This window comes from Pangasianodon hypophthalmus, chromosome 23 (assembly GCF_027358585.1).
Source record: "Pangasianodon hypophthalmus isolate fPanHyp1 chromosome 23, fPanHyp1.pri, whole genome shotgun sequence".
In the NCBI taxonomy this organism is placed as follows: Eukaryota; Metazoa; Chordata; class Actinopteri; order Siluriformes; family Pangasiidae; genus Pangasianodon; species Pangasianodon hypophthalmus.
Window position 1 is genome coordinate 14,215,276 of NC_069732.1, and position 17,609 is coordinate 14,232,884.

The 17,609-nt window shown below is 39.0% G+C and overlaps 1 protein-coding gene across 1 annotated transcript; it reads left to right on the forward strand.

Annotated features, from left to right (window-relative positions):
- Positions 1-294: 294 nt before the first annotated feature.
- Positions 295-17,309, forward strand: grinaa (glutamate receptor, ionotropic, N-methyl D-aspartate-associated protein 1a (glutamate binding)). The gene is made up of 7 exons (XM_026929360.3): positions 295-430; positions 8,131-8,492; positions 11,887-12,005; positions 12,112-12,312; positions 12,780-12,908; positions 13,130-13,273; positions 15,270-17,309. The coding sequence occupies exons 2-7, from the start codon at positions 8,156-8,158 to the stop codon at positions 15,417-15,419; spliced, it is 1,080 nt and encodes a 359-aa protein (XP_026785161.1). The 5' UTR covers positions 295-430; positions 8,131-8,155; the 3' UTR covers positions 15,420-17,309.
- The last annotated feature ends 300 nt before the right edge of the window (positions 17,310-17,609 follow it).

Here is a 17,609-nt window from a genome sequence, read left to right on the forward strand (position 1 = left end):
TATATATATTAACATCCAGAAACCATGAGTGATGCAAACTGACCTGTAGGCAGTGACCTGTAGGATGATGTTTGTGCCTTTGGAAAAAATAATCATACCTTTACATCTCTAATTTACTGACAGTGTGAAAAGGAAAGATGTGGGACAGGAATGTGCACGACGATGCAGTAAACATTTGACGTCCTGAGATGGGGACAAATAATATAGCGCTTTGATGTCACGTGACCATCGGGGTGACGTCAGAGGCTGTAGCATAAGCACAGTAGTGGGAGGGGGGGGAAAGAGGAGGAGGAGGAGGAGGTGAGGGTGGGGGGAGAGACATCAGACACAGAGACCAGGGTACAAACCTGACAGCGCACAGCCCTCTACAGCATTAACATTAGCGCTTTATTTTCAAATAAAAACATTTCTGGCCTTCAAAATTGATAAGGTAAGTCTTTATCACGAAGGTGTGCCTTTATGTTTTTTTGAAATAAATATCATTTTAGGAATAATACAAGGTTAGCCGTTAGCGTCGGTGTTTGAGCCACGCAGTCATGTTTAGACAGCACGCACAAATATGCGAGCGCGAGCGAAACCGAGACGCTTTGAGGATGTTGATGTTATATCTGGACGCAGTGTTTGTTTGCGCGCGCTGCGCGTCGTGTCACGGTGCGGCGGCACGCGGCCATCTCGAGCCGCTGCTGCGTTACTCACGCGCTCAGCTGATGCGCGATGATGATGATGATGATGAGGATGATGATGATGGAGAGGAGGAGGAGGAGGAGGATGATGTCGATGCGCGCGCGCTGAGGCGGAATCCCAAATGCGGCCATGTTGGCAATGTAGTGCACTAAAAAGAGGCGTAGAAGCCTTGTATTCACACCAGCATGTAGTGCACGTGTGGAGGCACTAGGAGGGTATTTGGGGCGTCGGGCTAAATCCTAACTCCAGCAGGCCAGCTTTAGCAGATTATTCTCTTCCCTGAGTGCTGTGCGACTTGAATCTAACGCCAGCACAACCTCAGACATAATGAACCCACAGACATACTGATATTAACCTCGAGCTCATGAAATAAACAGTAAATGGAGCATTTATTAAACACTGAAATGCAGGAGTCAGCCTTCCAGTGTTCTTTATCATGGCTTCAGCTCAAACCTACTGTATCCATTTAACTAAATACATACAATATAAATATATTTATGTATTTACATAGCTATCAATTACTTTACTGCTGACATCCAGTAATGATTAATCATGAATCACCTGGTCATTAGTCAGTTTGAGTTATCTATCAGCTGAATACTCGTGTATGATAGGTCTGGTCATATATGGCTTTGGTTGAGGCCAGAATGAGTGAGTGAGTATTAAAATAGTTGATAAATTATCAGTATGTGCCAGGTTTTTCAGCAGCACCGCCATCATCTACCTTGGCTTGTCATCGTTTGGGCCAGCTCATCAAATCGTCTCCTACGGCCTGGCACTTTCTGCTGCATCATACTCTAGCTCATTTACTCTGCCAGGAACTAAAACAAGATCTGCGTTTGTCTTGCTTCATTTTCTTAATGCGACCTGAAAGCATGGGGATAGTGATTGGTGTATCAGTGCAGTCCTCCAAGACTGTATTCTTGGGAGTGAAACCGAATTATCTTAATGTATTTGTGTGTGTGGGTCTGTGTGTATGTGTGCATACATCATGCAAAAGTCTCCATACATAGGGGAAATTAACACTTTTTTTTTTTTTAGCAAAATGTCTTCCAAAAGTTTATATTATATTATATTATATTATATATTTTTTCTGATAGCCTTTAAGAATGCCTTTGACAAAAGAAGAACGTATTGAAATCATTTGCATCTTTGCGATGGACAAGCAATTACATGCATAACACCAGAGGTGTTAACACGACTTCATCATGAGTGTGAGAGACGACTCGGTGTGTGTTTACGAAGAAATGGCAATCATGTAGAGGATGTTTTGTGAATAAAGTTACATTCTGCTAAAATGTGTTCGTTTCGTTCGAGACTTTAGGGACATCCTGTAGATCAAGATTTCGATATGAAGCAACTGTTTCTGCTTTTCAGTCTTCTTGTGTGAAGTGGCATAGTGTTACTGGATTATTAAAAGAATTACGCCAGCGTTTCTCAACCTAATTTTTTTATCTACCAGATCTGCAGCGTGATTACCACGGACAAGAATCATGACACATTTTCCTGTACTGAAAACTAATCAAAAATGTGAAGCATATAGAACACATTTGTGACTTATTCAAAGCTATTTCTAAATTATGTCTCTAAGTCTGTGTAATTTATCCCTTAAAAGATTAATGATAAATTAATCACCAGAACTGAAAGGAAAAACTAGGTGGGTAATAAATGCTTCAGTTTTCACCTGATCATGCATGATTACCCCAGAATCCTAGGGATTGGTTTTTATTTCACAATCTCCAATGTTCAACAGCTGACCTTAAATATCCAAGAAGTGATCTTGGAGTGTTTTCTATTCTTTTCTCAGTACAGGCAACAACGTCAATTTCTTGTTCATGGTAATCGCACGTATGCAACAGATGCAGTGGATAGAGATTAGGTTGAAAAACACTCATGTATGTGAACTGTGAATTAGGCTCATGCAGACTCCGAAGTCATAGCAGAAAACCAGAATCAGAAAATACTCAGTTTTGCACACAGCAGTGCATTGGCAAGATTCTAGACTAGTCTGTGGTGACTGGAAGCAGGTGTGCTCAATATTGCAAACCAGTGCAGCTGCAGAGGCTGTGTTTGTAGAAGTGAAGAAGAGTGACAGTATCCTGTTTCACATTACTGATTAGGTGACTAATACTGGGATTAGTAATGTCACCCACATGATTTTAGAAGTATAGTTATTCTGAAAACTATAGATTCTTGTTAAACCTACACATCTTCTATATAGAACATTTGTGAGATAGTTTCAGTATGAATATCCAGATTAAAGTTTCGTTCTTTCATCTTCGGTAAGCGCTTTATCGTGGTCAGGGTTATGGTGGATCCGGAGCATGTCCTGGGAACACTGAGAGAAAGGTGGGAATGTACCCTTGATGGGACGCAGGGCACCGTGGACACACGTTCACATGCTTATTTACACCTAGGTTCAATTTAGCATAGGCAATCCACCTACTGGCATGTTTTTAGAAACTGGAAAACCAGTGAGCCACAATGAACCGGCAACGCTACCCACTGTGCCACCTCCAGATTAAACTGCCTTTCTGAAGTCAACTGAATACCCTTGTATCTTTCAGAAAGCTGATAACTAGCTAATACTCTTCTGTTAAACACAGCACTGCAGAAATGATCAAACCCATTCTGGAATCTGGGACCGTTTAATTATTTAAAAGTTTCATAATCATCCCATGTTGTTGGTAGCGCAAAATACATTCCCTCTTCAAAGGCTTTGTGAAAACCTCATTCAAAATGAGGCACTGTCACTAGAGCTCAGCAATCTCTTTGTAGATGCATGCTTAAATAGCATCATACAAATGATAAGTCAACAAAAATAATCACCAGATGTCATAAAAACCTGTGGATATTAATCATTTTTCTTATTTGGAAAAAGAAATGGGCCATAAAGTGAGATAACTGCTATGTGAGGAGTAAAACAAGACCCAAGATGCTGTTATAGGAAATTAATCAATGATGGGGTGCTGTGATGCCTCTAAATTGATTACTTTCCTATAACAGCATACCTCAAAGTGTTTTATTTGCCAATGCTAACAATTATATTTATTAATGAATGACACAGCATACTTTCTATCCATTTATAGTTAGATGCATTGTTGTAAAACGTCCACGAAACAAGTTAGTTCCGGTTATCACCTACGTTAACGCAGTCTCTTTTTTCTCAACATTAAAAAGACCAAAAAATGCAGCTTAAACCTAAATATACAGGTTTACCGCTAACTGTTACACAGCATTGAGATTGGAGACTCCTTCCCAAATTGTTAATAAATTTCTGCTCTCGAAAAGCTTCACCATATCAACAGTTACACATATGGAGTCATCTGTCAGGTCCCTATGAGTTACATGTTACTGTAGAAACGAAGATGTATTAGAGAAAGTGCATTAAGATAAACCTGTGATTTGTCTTGCAGCCAGAACTATTGTCAGATTTGTGCTGTTATAGAAAATCAATCAACACCTTCTGACTAAGCGAAAAGAATTCTGCAGCGTTGTGGTATAAACTGAGGTATTTGGCCAGGGATGAGAACTTTTTTGCGCTGGTTATTACACAGTGTGGCTGTTAAACAAAGCTTATGAATGGTAGTCGTGTGAGGACTGATCACTCATAAGCCCAGTAATATTTCTTACCCAGCAATGCTTCAGCTTCTTATAAATGAGATGTCTGGTCCACAAATTACATAACAGATGTAAATGGCATGGAAACGATTGCTTGAAGTGGATGTACTGTGGCATGTTTCCAAGTCATGCAAATATTTTTTAAAAAATTGAGTCATAGAGCACAGCTAACAGCGTTGCATGTTAGTGTCAGGTGTAGATCTGCATGCCTGTTTGGAATGGATGTAACTAGATGAATTAGATGGTGATTTTTATAGATTTGTATAAAATACATTTGCACAGTTGCACGATGCTCATTGAAAGAGGCACCATAGTGTGCACAAGATTTACATTTCATGGTGGAGCTCAACCTGTCTCAAATACAGGCCAGTCACTGTCTCTGTACAGTTTGGACAAGGTAGGGCTCAGGCCTTTTCTGGCTTCACATCCAGTTAATATGAACCACTCAGTTCCACAGGGAAACAGTAACACAGCCAGGAATCATGGTGCAGAACTAATGGCTGCCATTACTGCCTTCTGGCACCTAATGTAGAAGCTGTTTCTTGGGACCAACATTCACACATCCTTCTTCTTAGTTCTCTTTGTGGAGCTTCATCAGCTGTAGGTTTATCCACCACATGACTCCTAAGAGGATTTCTCTTCTTTCATTCAGCTCCTGACAACTAGATAGATGTCACTTATTGTCTGTTCAGCTTTTAAGAATGATGCCATGTGTTTATGGATTTTGGGGATTGTGTTCCTTCTTTGTTTTACAGTCATTCCTTTGTTGAACACTATACGGTCAAAAGTTTATGTACACCTGACTATAACACTTGTTGAAGATCCCATTCCACATTTATTTCTCCCTTTTCTGTTATAATAACCTCCACTCTTCTGGGAAGGCTTTCCACTAGATTTTGGAGTGTGGCTGTGGGGATTTGTGTTCATTCAGCTACAAGAGCATTAGTGAGTTCAGGCACTGATGTTACAGTAGGTGAGGAGGTCTGGGGTGCAGTCGGTGTTCCAGTTTATACCAAAGGTGTTCAGTGGGGTTGAGGTCAGGGCTCTGTGCAGGAAAACCCGAGTTCTTCCACTTCAACCTTGGAATCCATGTCGTTATGGAGCTCGCTTTGTGCACAGGGGCATTGTCATGCTGGAACAGGTTTGGGCCTCTTAGTTCCAGTGAAGGGAAATTGTAATGCTACAGCATAAAGAGACATTGTATACAATTGCTTGCTTCCAACTTTGTGGCAACAATTTGGGGAAGAACCAAATACGGGTGTGACGGTCAGCTGTCGACAAACTTTTGGCCATGTAGTGTAGCTTCCAGTTAGATACCACAACAAAATTGTCTCAAAAACAATATTTGCTAATCTGGTAATGTATTAGGACCTGACCAATATATAAGCTGATATTAAAGTTCTATGATAATTTAGCTGTCGGTGGAGCTCACTTTCACCACATCTCAGTTTTCTCAAATCTATGATTCTGTCTGTGTTCTCTGCATTGCAGAAATCATTGTCCTCAGTGTATACACCAACTACAATACAGATGGCATGAGAGACTCCTGCGTGTTTGACCTTAATCAGTCAGTCAGTCAGTCAGTCAGTGAGCGACTCTTCTAGGACAACTCTAATGTGGTGTGATTCTGTAGTAACATATTAATGAATCTTTTGATCATTAGACAGTTAAGGAGTGATTAGATGATAAAATACCAAAGCACCAATCTGTTTGAGGTCACACAACTGAGGTCTGTTTTTCCTCAGAGCTGAGATCAGTATTTTACACAGTTTTTCATGTCTAATACAACTGAATGATTACAGATAGGGCCTTATCAACATAGTTCTGTATGTGTGTGTGTGAGATTGAGACAGGGTGAAAGAGAGGTAACGGTGTAGAAAGCTTGCGCTGTCAGCATTCTGAAAAGGCTGTCGGCTCATGATGGCGACTGTAGATAACCTTGTTTATCCACAACGGAAACTTGTTTCTGTTCTTTATGTAGCATGTTTTCAGCCATAACAAGCAATAAGAAAGGATTAGCGTTATGCCTAAATCATATACCATACTCCCAACAACGTAAGGACTAAATTGATTTGTTTGATGTCTGATGGTGATGAAAACTAATCAACCAAATCTAATTTATACTGTTTGAGGACTCTCTTAGCACTAACTGGGTGCGTCCCAGAGAATACAGTGAAAACACAAAATGAAATGATCTACATTTTCTTGTTTAAAATTCAGTTTGACAGTAGGCTATTTGGAAGTGAGAATCACAGTGGAATTTTAGTGTGTCATGTGAATTTGAATGGAGAGATTAGAAAGCAGGAGTCTGAATACAGCCAGTCATTGCACATAGTTCTAGATGAAAGTGAAGTAATCCACATGGGATTTGGCATTCAGGGGAATTGGGGCAGTGTCGCATAATACTGCTTTTTTTTTTCCATTTACAGAATGTGACGTCGAAAGAGACTATGACAGAGAATGCATGATAAATTGATTTTCCCCAAACACAGCAGAAAGTGTACTTTGTCCTATGACTAAGGGAAAGACAGTCCGGATTCTTTCTAAACCTAACATTAAATAATCCATGTACTTCACCCAGTTTGTACCAAGGGCCCCAGTAAAATGTCACACTGCATTCAGTCACGGAGTTCAGTGTCCATGGCTACCTTTCTTCCCCTCCATTAACCTCAAAAAACCTTGTTTCTAAGAAAGCTATACTTGTACCTAAGTGTCTTTTGTTTTCCTGCCCTGTTAGAAGCAATATGCTGGTGGTCACTGAGGCAGGACACAGAAATATCTAGCTTACAGACTCTTGAAGAAATCAGCATGTCACAGATTATAGGGAAATTATTCAGTCTTTTTCGCCTTTAGTTGCTGTACTCTGGCTATGTTTAGACAGGTCACAGCATGGCGCCATAGATTAAAAAGGAATCAGTGTCCTTGCAGTGTCACAGGATTTTTTTTTAATATAAATATCATATGAATTATTAGATTTCAGTAACAACATCATATTTTGCACAGAAGTCTGACATAGACATGAGGACAATTCTTGGAAGTCCCCAACTTCAGCAGTATGTCATTTCTGAGGCTATGAAAACCTCTCTGGTAGAAATGTTATTGCGAGCAACACTTGTTGGAAGGACAATTTATAGTGTGATTGCAAGTGCCAAATCCGTACACACTCAAGGAGTGGTCATGTAGTGGCCCGAAAAGCTCAGGCAACAGCTTTGATTTTTAATGAAGGCTTTTCCAGATGACTCACTAGGAATGCTGTTACTTTAAAACCATGGTTTAGAGTGTTTTCCCTCTACTAATGCTACTTTTAAAAATATAGAAAAAGTTATATACTGCCGCTTTAAGGTTGTACAACTAAAGTAAGGTTTTGCCTGTAAGCTGCCTGTAAATCCCTATTTAAATACTTTTTTAAGGAGATTGCACATGTCCCCAAAAATAACTTAACCTAATACATGTCCCCAAAAATAACTTAACCTAATACCCTCAAGTAGCTTCTCTGCCAATGTAATCCTCCTTTTGGATGTTTATTAATAGTAGCAGTAGTTATTGCAGATCATAGGTCATTTACTTGTTTGCCTTTACTATGGATTCTCTGGAAGCATAGCTAAATGACCAAAGTGGGTACTGGACCTTTGGGATTTATGCCATAGTTGAATTCTGAGCTCTTAATTTGATTATTGACGGCCAGCTGGTCTTATGTCAGCAGAAATGATAGAACTGGGTCATTGCTGATTCTTTACTCCAGTGGGTTCATCCGTTAAAGCTTAAAACACTATTTAACTTATTAAAACTGTTTTTCTCTACATTTCTGTCGTTCCTTTCATGCAGCAAGGTCACACTGAGGAAAGAAGACATGTCACAGGAGAAGACTGGCTACCCTGTAATGGGGGAGAACAAACCCCTTCACAATAATGTCTATGGGCCACCCCAGCCTGATGCGTTTGGGATGCCTCCACCCAACTACAGCCAGGCTCCAGGAGGACTCTCTTACCCAGTACCAGGACCGTATGGCCAGCCAGGTTTTCCCCAGGGGGCACCAGGGTTTGCTCCTGGACCATACCCTCAGATGCCCTTCCCACAAATGCCATACCCTCAAGGCCCATATCCACAGGGGCCGTATCCTCAAGGGCCATACGCTCAGGGCCCCTATCAAGGGCCAGGACAGCCTGCTTTTGATGGAGACCCCAATGGTGAGTATGTTGTACTAAAATGGTGTACAAGAAAGTTTCGGATACAGATCATGTTTTGGGTACCGTGTAGGGATTTCCATTCATTCTTTGTTTTATACAGAAGTTTTGTTCTCATTTGTGATTAAAAATATTATATGCGAAGACATATCAGTTCACTCGCAGGAATGTGATTGTTTGAATGAGTGTGAATATTGTTGATTGCTTGCAAACAGCAAACATTACGTACGTACTAGTCAGAATGCTACTGTTCCGCTACGAACCATGAGAGCTTGCGAATGCTGGAGCGTTGTTGTGAACGCATTGTTGAAAGTAATGCAGCTGTTTTCTAAGCTAATTGTGCTAGATGAAGTTAACTAGAATAAGCAACAATAAAAAGGTATTTTTCAGTTCGAAATTTTACAGTGACAAGCCAACATCTTGGCACATGATCCACCTTGGAGAAAAATGGGTTTAAACTTCCCTTTGGCTTTTTTTATGTTGTTTAAGTAATGTCAGGTGAAATGCTGGCAGGAAAGACACCCTACATAACTGGCAGTTCCATTTTTATGCAGGATAATGTTTATAAGCATAGCCTGTCAGAAAGACATATTGCATGTCGAGATGCCTGTCTTGCCATGACTCAGCCGAGCAGCACTGACACCATCACCGCTGCTGTAAACCAGCAAATAAGTAGAATGAAGGAGCATGTTCTGTGAGAGATGGAAAAAAAAATATAACGTACTATATCGCTAAAGGGGAGCTGCCCTTCACAGAAATTGGCTTGCTTATTTTGCTGTATAAGAAGGATGGAGTAAACATCAATCTGACCATGCTTATTTTGCTGAAATGATTGGCCAAGTAGCTGAAAAAAAATGGAGAACTTGACTCTTGTCACTGTTGATCGATGGAGGCAGAATGTGAAATTGTATACGTAACCATTTTGCTTTTTATTTCATTAACTTCGTATAGGTCTACCATTCCCCACTTTCTATTGATTAATGGTTTCTAGAATCTTTTTTTCATTAACTTAATTAGTAGTTTCTAAATTTTCAGTATATATACTAAATTTTGTATATATGAATTAAATTTTTTGTGCAGGCAATTTACAGTCGGGTCCATAAATATTTGGACATTGACAAAGTTATTGTTATTTTAGCTGTCTTCAACTGTATATTGGAGCTGAAATTAAATTATGAATTTGAGCTTAATGTACAGACTTTCAGCTTTAATTTAAGGATCTGTACATACAAATCAGGTGTACATTGTAGGAATTACAGCACTTTTTATGTATGTCGCCCTTTTCCCAAAAGTAATTAGACAAACTAACATAAACGTAAATTAAAGTCTAATTTTGGTTGTAAATCCTTTGCTAGCAATGACTGCCTAAAGTCTGGAACCCATAGATATCTCCAGACACTGGGTTTCTTCCCTGGTGATGCTCTGCCAGGCTTTTACTCCAGCTGTCTTCAGTTTCTGCTGGTTCTTGGGACATTTTGCTTTTGGTTTTGCCTTCAGCAAGTGAAATTCAGAGAAATGAGTTTCAGGTCTGGTGATTGACTTGGTCATTACAGAACATTCCACGTCTTCGCCTTAAAAAAATCTTGGGTTGCTTTTGTAGTATGCTTCGGGTCATTGTCCATCTGCACTGTGAAGCACTACTGTCCAATGTTTTGAAGCATTTGGCTGAATCTGAGCAGATAATATAGCCCTATACACTTCAGTCACATCATCAGCTGGCAGCCATACATGCCCATGCCAAAGACGAGATGGTATGCTTTGGCTCATGAGCAGATCCTTCCCTTCTCCATACTCTTCTCTTCCCATCATTCTGGTACAAACCGTTTGTCTCCTCTGTCCATAGGCTGTTGTTCCAGAACTGTACAGGCTTTTTTAGATTTTTTTTTTTGGCAAAATTTAATCTGGTCTTCCTGTTTTTGAGACTTATCAGTGGTTTTCATCTTGTGGTAAACCCTGTGTATTTACTCCGCTGAAGGCTTCTCTTGATTGTTGACTTTGACACAGATACGCCTACATTCTGGAGGGTGTTCTTGATCTAGCCAACTGTTGTGAAGGGGTTTTTCTTCACCATGGAAATAATTCTTCTGTCATCCACCACAGTTGTTTTCCATGGTCTTCTGGGACTTTTGGTGTTTCTGAGCTCACCAGTGCCTTCTTTCTTTTTAAGAATGTACCAAATGGTTGATCTCTCTGATGGGTTTGTTTTGATTTTTCAGCTTAATGATGGCTTGCTTCACTGTCACTGACAGCTCTTTGGACTTCATGTTGAGAGTTAACAGCAACAGATTTCAAATGCAAATGTCACACTTGAAATCAACTCTAGACCTTTTATCTACTTACATGTAAGTGAAATAATGAGCAAATAACACACACCTGGCCATGGAACAGCCGATTGTCCTATTACTTTTGGTCCCTTAAAAAGGGGGGCACGACATATAAAAAAGTGCTGTCATTCGTACACCGTTCACTTGATTTGGATGTAAATACCCTCAAATTAATGCTGAAAGTCTGCAGTTTGAGCTCATATTCTTCATTTCATTTCAATTCCAATACACTGTGGTAGACAGCTAAAATAACAATACCTGTATCAGTGTCCAAATATGTATGGACCCAACTAAAAACCTTTTTTTTTTCAAATGTGTGCTACAAAACCTTCCTTTGTGCTACTGAACATTTAAGCCTGTTAGTATCAGCACTACCACTTTAAGCATGCAACCCTGTTTTAGACTCAGTATCAAGCTACTACGTATTATGAATAAACTCCTTCATGCAGATCTGTGAACTTGAATCCTTATTTAGGGTGCCTACCTTTTGCATGTCATATAATTTTTTTTTTTATTTCACTTCACACATTGCTACTAGACTACTAAATTCTTGCTACTAGACTACTAATTTCTGTTCATTTCTGATATCATTTGCATGGTATTTGACTAACTTGTAATTGATAGGTAGTAACCTATGATTTTTCAAGGATGAATGTCTCTGCAAACTCGTTTTAACAAAAGGTCTCTGGCAAACACACTATACAGACCTCTAGCATTGCTTTCCTACTGCATCACTTCTATTCAATATTGCAGCACTTAGGAAGTGTTTCCAGGTTCATTTAATGCTACAGCTTTCTGTATTGAGCATAATCCATGAGCCATGTGCTTTTTCTTTTTGACTCACATTAGTCAATCTTAGTGGTTTTGTGGTTGAAATTACTGTGCACCTGAGTATTTGATCTCTCTTCCTGGAGATTCATTTGAGATACTGTTAACTGTAAACTCTTTTCAGAGAGTAATTAGATTACATTTTTTGAGTCATCAGTTCAGTCATTTCAGCTGCAGTGTTTTCATGATACATTGTCATGCAGCTTTCCAATAGAGAACTATATTTTGACTCTTTACTTTGACAGCTGGCATGGGCAGTCCGGGGTATCATAGTGGAGATGGGCCTCCTTCATATTATGACAATGAGGAGTTTGCCAACTCAGGCTGGGAGGACAAGACTATCCGCCAGGCCTTCATCAGGAAGGTAAGATTCCAAACAGGGAATTGTTCAGACGTGTATCCAGACTGCAACATTTCTTGATGTTTGTCTCAGACTTTCTTTGACCTCTGTGCTTTGTTATCATTCTCAGGTGTTCATGGTCTTAACTGTACAGCTGATGGTGACGTTCTCCTTCGTTGCCGTCTTCACCTTTGCAGATGACGTCAAGCTATTTGTACGACAGAATCGGTGGACGTACTATGTGTCCTATGCAGTCTTCTTTGTGTCTCTCATTGTGCTCAGCTGCTGTGGAGAATTCCGACGCAAACACCCCTGGAATCTGGTGGCACTGGTAGGAATGCCATGCTTCTGAGCCTGATCAAGCCTGATCACACTAGACTAGAGAATAGAGAATATTTTTAAAAAGTGACAAATTTCAAAAAGTAAAAAAAAACAAAAAAACACAATATGCAATCAGTACTGAATCTCTCCTGTAGAATGCACTGCTGCACTCCTAGTGTTTGATATACACTTACTGTCCAGTTTATTAGGAACACTTGTACACTTGCTTGCAGTTATCTGCTCAGCCAATCATATCACAGCAGCTCATTGCATTACACAATGCATATACAGGTCAAGAGCTTCAGGTAATATTCACATCAAACATCAGAATGAGAAAAAATGTGTTCAGTGAGCTGTGTAACAGTGTGTATAGTATATCAAAATTTAAACTGAGTTGTCTGAGCTAGGGTAAAACTCTGTAAATAAAAATCTCTCTCTCTCTCTCTCTCTCTCTCTCTCTCTCTCTCTCTCTCTCAGTCTATTCTGACTCTCAGCCTGTCCTATATGGTGGGGATGATTGCCAGCTTCTATGACACAGACACAGTCATCATGGCAGTGGGCATCACAGCAGTAGTGTGCTTCACCGTGGTGCTGTTCTCCCTTCAGGTCAGCCTGCTGCCTGTGATTTCCTCTTGACAGCTCCGTTGTTTCACAGCGGGTTTCTCTGAATCTGACTTGCACCTTTTTTTTTTTTAACTTATTTTCTTCTGTATAAGTACTGTGGTTTGATTTTAAAGATAGAGTTCATGTGTATTCAGAAAGTCTCTTTCATTTCATCACATCTCTCTTCATCTGCCTCTTCTCGCTTCTCTCTCTACCTATTCTAGAGCAAGTACGACTTCACTTCCTGCCGGGGCGTGCTATTTGTGTGCCTCATCGTGCTCCTCCTTTTCTCCATCCTCTGCATCTTTATCCGTCACAAGATCTTGCACATTGTCTATGCCTCCCTGGGGGCTCTGCTCTTCACCTGTGTAAGTAGTGCTATCTGCTGAATGTCTTTTCCTACAAACTACAACAGACTTGCGACATAGGCCAATTACTGCTAGTAGCATATTCTACCACACAATCATGCTTTCATTTAAAAGATTTGAAGCCTATATGAGTAAATATTATTGATTTTTGGCCTCAGTAATTCTGGTCTTTATTATAAATAGACAGATTCTTCATTGTCATTGTACAGGGTACAGAGAAATTGAGTGTCCCTCCTAATAACGATAGAAATTAAAATTAAAATTAAAATTGCACATTACAGTATTGCACATTCGTTTGCTGAATTGCTATAGGCAGAACTGGGAAGTGAGAGAACTCCTTTTCCAGAGAGCATGCTTTAAAAAAATCAATGCAAATCATCTAGCTAGTTTGTCCATAAATTCTATAAACATTTCTATCTGCTTGTGCAATTTTATTTCCCTTAAACCCTATCGAGTTGTTTTATTTAGTATTCACAGTGTTAAAAATCATTGTGTATAGTTAACAAGACTTCGTGTTTTTGTTCTGTTGATGGGTGAATTTTGTGAAAACCTCGTATTTGGTCAAATTTGGACTGTGTACTTAGGGATGCCAGAACATCAGACAGAAAATAGAAATAACAACAGAAAGCCAGAGGGGGGAATAAAGGTGGTGTATACGTTTGGAAGGATTCTTAATTGCATTTTTATCTTGTCTGAAGGGAAAAGGAACATCAGATGAAAATGTAATTCTTTGCAATTTTATTCAGTTGCACAATATGTCCCATTTAGATATATTAGTAGAAAACAATGAGGGCACACTATGTTATCACTATGTTATCACTTTTTATACCAGAGTGCTGTTGAGTTCTCGAATCAGAAGGTGCACATGAATTTCCTATAAGAGAACAGATCTGACAGTAGTTTCAGCTGTACCATAAATGGTACGTTTATAGTAATTTGCTTAATAAATGTTTCTATAATAACAGCTCATTCGCACAGACATGTATGGTGGGCGTTCCACCTAGTCGAAGGCTAATAATAAATGAATTAAAAAAAATTCTTGTTGTTTAACAGAGAAAAAGGTATAGCATTTATGGAAGGAGTCGCAGTTGTCAGTTATCATTATTATAAAAAAGTTATGATATTTATTATAGGAACTATACAGGAACTATATAGGAACTATTATAGGAACTAACTTCTCGCAGATGTTCCACAACATTAAATGTAACTATAAACAGCTAAAAAAGCGTGATGTGTTATTGATTAATAAATAAAAAAATTGTCATATGAGAGAAATAACACACTTTGAACTGCACTGTTAAATGAAAATAATATCTTCTGGGTATCACACCACTGTGTATTATTTTCATATAGCAGCATGATCCATTGTGTGTTATTCTGTACATATTAAAATGACATGGACTTATTAAGACATGAAGACAGAGTTCAATTCAATTTTTCAATTGAATTTTATTTGTATAGCGCTTTTAACAATGGAGATTATCACAAAGCAGCTTTACAGAAACATATATAAATTCCAGATATAAATTTTAAATGTATAGATTTATACATAATGAGCAAGCCAGAGGTGATGGTGGCAAGGAAAAATTCCCTGAGACAGCATGAGGAAGAACCAGACTCAACCCATTCTCATCTGGGTGACACTGGATAGTGTGATTAAATAATTTCTCTTTTATAACTGCATACTACAGAGTCTGTGTAAACAGGAACTTATGAGCAACTTATGAGTATGAGCATCAGAGTCATTTCTGAATTCATTATAGTTTTTACTTAAAGTGCATTGTCTCAAACTGAAGTTATTAACTGTTCAGTGATAGAGACTTGAATGCAAAACTGTTCTTAGCAATTGCAGTCTTAAGGCATAACATCCACAGCCATCTTTATGGTATCTGTGTGGTACCGTCCACAGTAATCTCATCCTTAGCAGCAGCAAGTGAATTTTAGAATTATGTTCATGAGTAAACATAGAAACAAACATTTGTTTGTCTTTCCCCAGTTCCTGGCTGTAGACACTCAGCTTCTCCTAGGCAACAAGAAGCTGGCACTGAGCCCAGAGGAGTACATCTTTGCTGCTCTGAACCTCTACACCGACATCATCAACATCTTCATCTATCTCCTGGCCATCGTGGGCCGCTCCCGGGAATGAGCAAAATGAGATCAATAATAAAAAAGAAAAACACCACACACACAGTGGTTACATTGCACTCGTTCTCTCATCTTGTCTCTCAGTGTGTGTAGACCCTTCGTTCCATAATTCCCTCGGGTTTAGCAGATATGCAGGGTGGTCAGACTAATAGCTCTATGCATCCAGCAGGCCTGGCGTGGATCACAGCAAAGGAAGGGCATATTTATTAAACATTTATTTGAAAATCCATCATGTCGTCTGCTTGCTCGGCCCCTGAAATGGCTTCTGTGCATTTGGAAAAGGTACAGTGTAGTATGAGTCACCAATCGTATCTAAACAGCATGAGCAGACATCTCTCTTCCCCTGACCCCTGCAAGCTTGGCACTGTGCCTGATAATGCTAGCACTGCGTTAACCGAGAGAGAGAAAGGCAGAAAGTTGGCAGAGAGGGCACTGATATATTGTGTAGAGAAACAAATCATCAAAATGGGAAGCTAAATCAGTCATCATCTCTCTTTTTCTATTCACTCTGCCCAGTCCGTGTGCTGGTAAAGTCTGCATGGTAAACTAAAACAGTGAAGAAAGACAAAACTACTCAAATCAGTCCCCTAATACCTGCTTATTATATAGCTGTAAATATTCGTATGAAGTTTCTCCACTCGGCTCAGAGCATGTCCATGTACATAAATGGCTGTGGTGCAGCATGGAGAAACGTGTGACATCACCTTTTAGGAAGCAATCACATATTAAGCACTCCAGAAAATGGTTCATTACTTCTTGCTAACCACATACTACCACGTAACCTGTGTACATATATTTCTACATAATGATAACTTATATGAAAGTGTTTTTTTTTTTTTTTTAAAAATGAAGGAAAGTTTAGTTGTGGAGTCTGTGCTGTTTGTATCATGTGAAAAGTGACTATTGAAAGTTCTGTTAGCATCAGTTGATACAATGATTTATTCCTCTGTTTCTCCCTTCATTTTTTGTTAGGATATGAAATTTTTTTTCTATTTATTTGGCACATTTGTGTTTTGTTATTTAAACTAGCATGAAATGCTTGCATATTGGAATTATTATTTTTTTCCTTGTGAAGAGTGAGGGTAAATCCACAGTGTTGCTTCTGTGTTGTTATTTATAAACTATTTATTACAGGTTACTGTAACCTGCAGGACTGTGGACGGCGTGCTTGCTTTTCTTATAGGGCTCTGTTGTGCAAACCTCTTTACCACAGGCCAGCGTAATGTGAGATATTTAGGATCATTTCCAGCTTATCCATCCTGTCACGGATGACCAAGGGCAAACTGTGTTCTCAGATCAGCACTTACTCTAGAAAGGTTGATCACTGTAAAGCAGTTCTGTTTTAACATTAGAGACTCTCAGTTGTGTTGCTCACGGCATATAAATAAGTACAGTCTTTTTCAGAGTGGAAAACTGGGAAACGTCAGCAAATTGTGTACACTACAACTAACACTAAAGGACAAGATATATAAAAAAAAATCTTCTGTAAAGTAAACATGTACACAGATGAGTAATTTCCTAATATGTTCACTTAATGGTTAATTCGTGGCTTGAATGTGATTTAACAAAATGTCCTCTATCTTGTCTCAGAGTATTCACTTCTACGTAATATTACATGTTAAAGTTGCACGCTCCTTCCCTAGTTTGCATGTAGAGATCTCGCACACTGGGCTAGTTAAAGAAGTTTGAAGATAATGTTCAATTTTATTGTGCAGCTGCTGCAGCCCTGTTTTCTCATTTGATGAACAGTTTTGTGTTTGTAACTAACTCATGTTTAACTGTAGTTGGCTTTGTAGCTCTCTCTGCACTGTACATTTGCATTAAACTGAAGTTGGACTGTATCCCGTTACATGACTGTTTGCATTTCATTAAAAGGGGTCAATCAAAAAGAGACGAAAATGATGTCTTGTTTGCTTTTCCAAGCTATACATTAGAAGGGCGATTAAGGAAACCAGAGAATATCTGAATATCTAAATATTTGTTTTTTTTTTTTTTTACCACAAATGAAGATGTTTGTAAGTAGAATCATTGATTTTCCAAGAGAGTGTAGAATATTTGAGTTATCTAAGAATAAAGTATAATATCACAATATAAGCTGTGGACTGTTTATTTTCACCTGAAAGAGCTAATGGCCAGAATTACAACTACTGCCCTGTCACATTTTTCTCATTTTTCTTTACTTCCTCTGTTT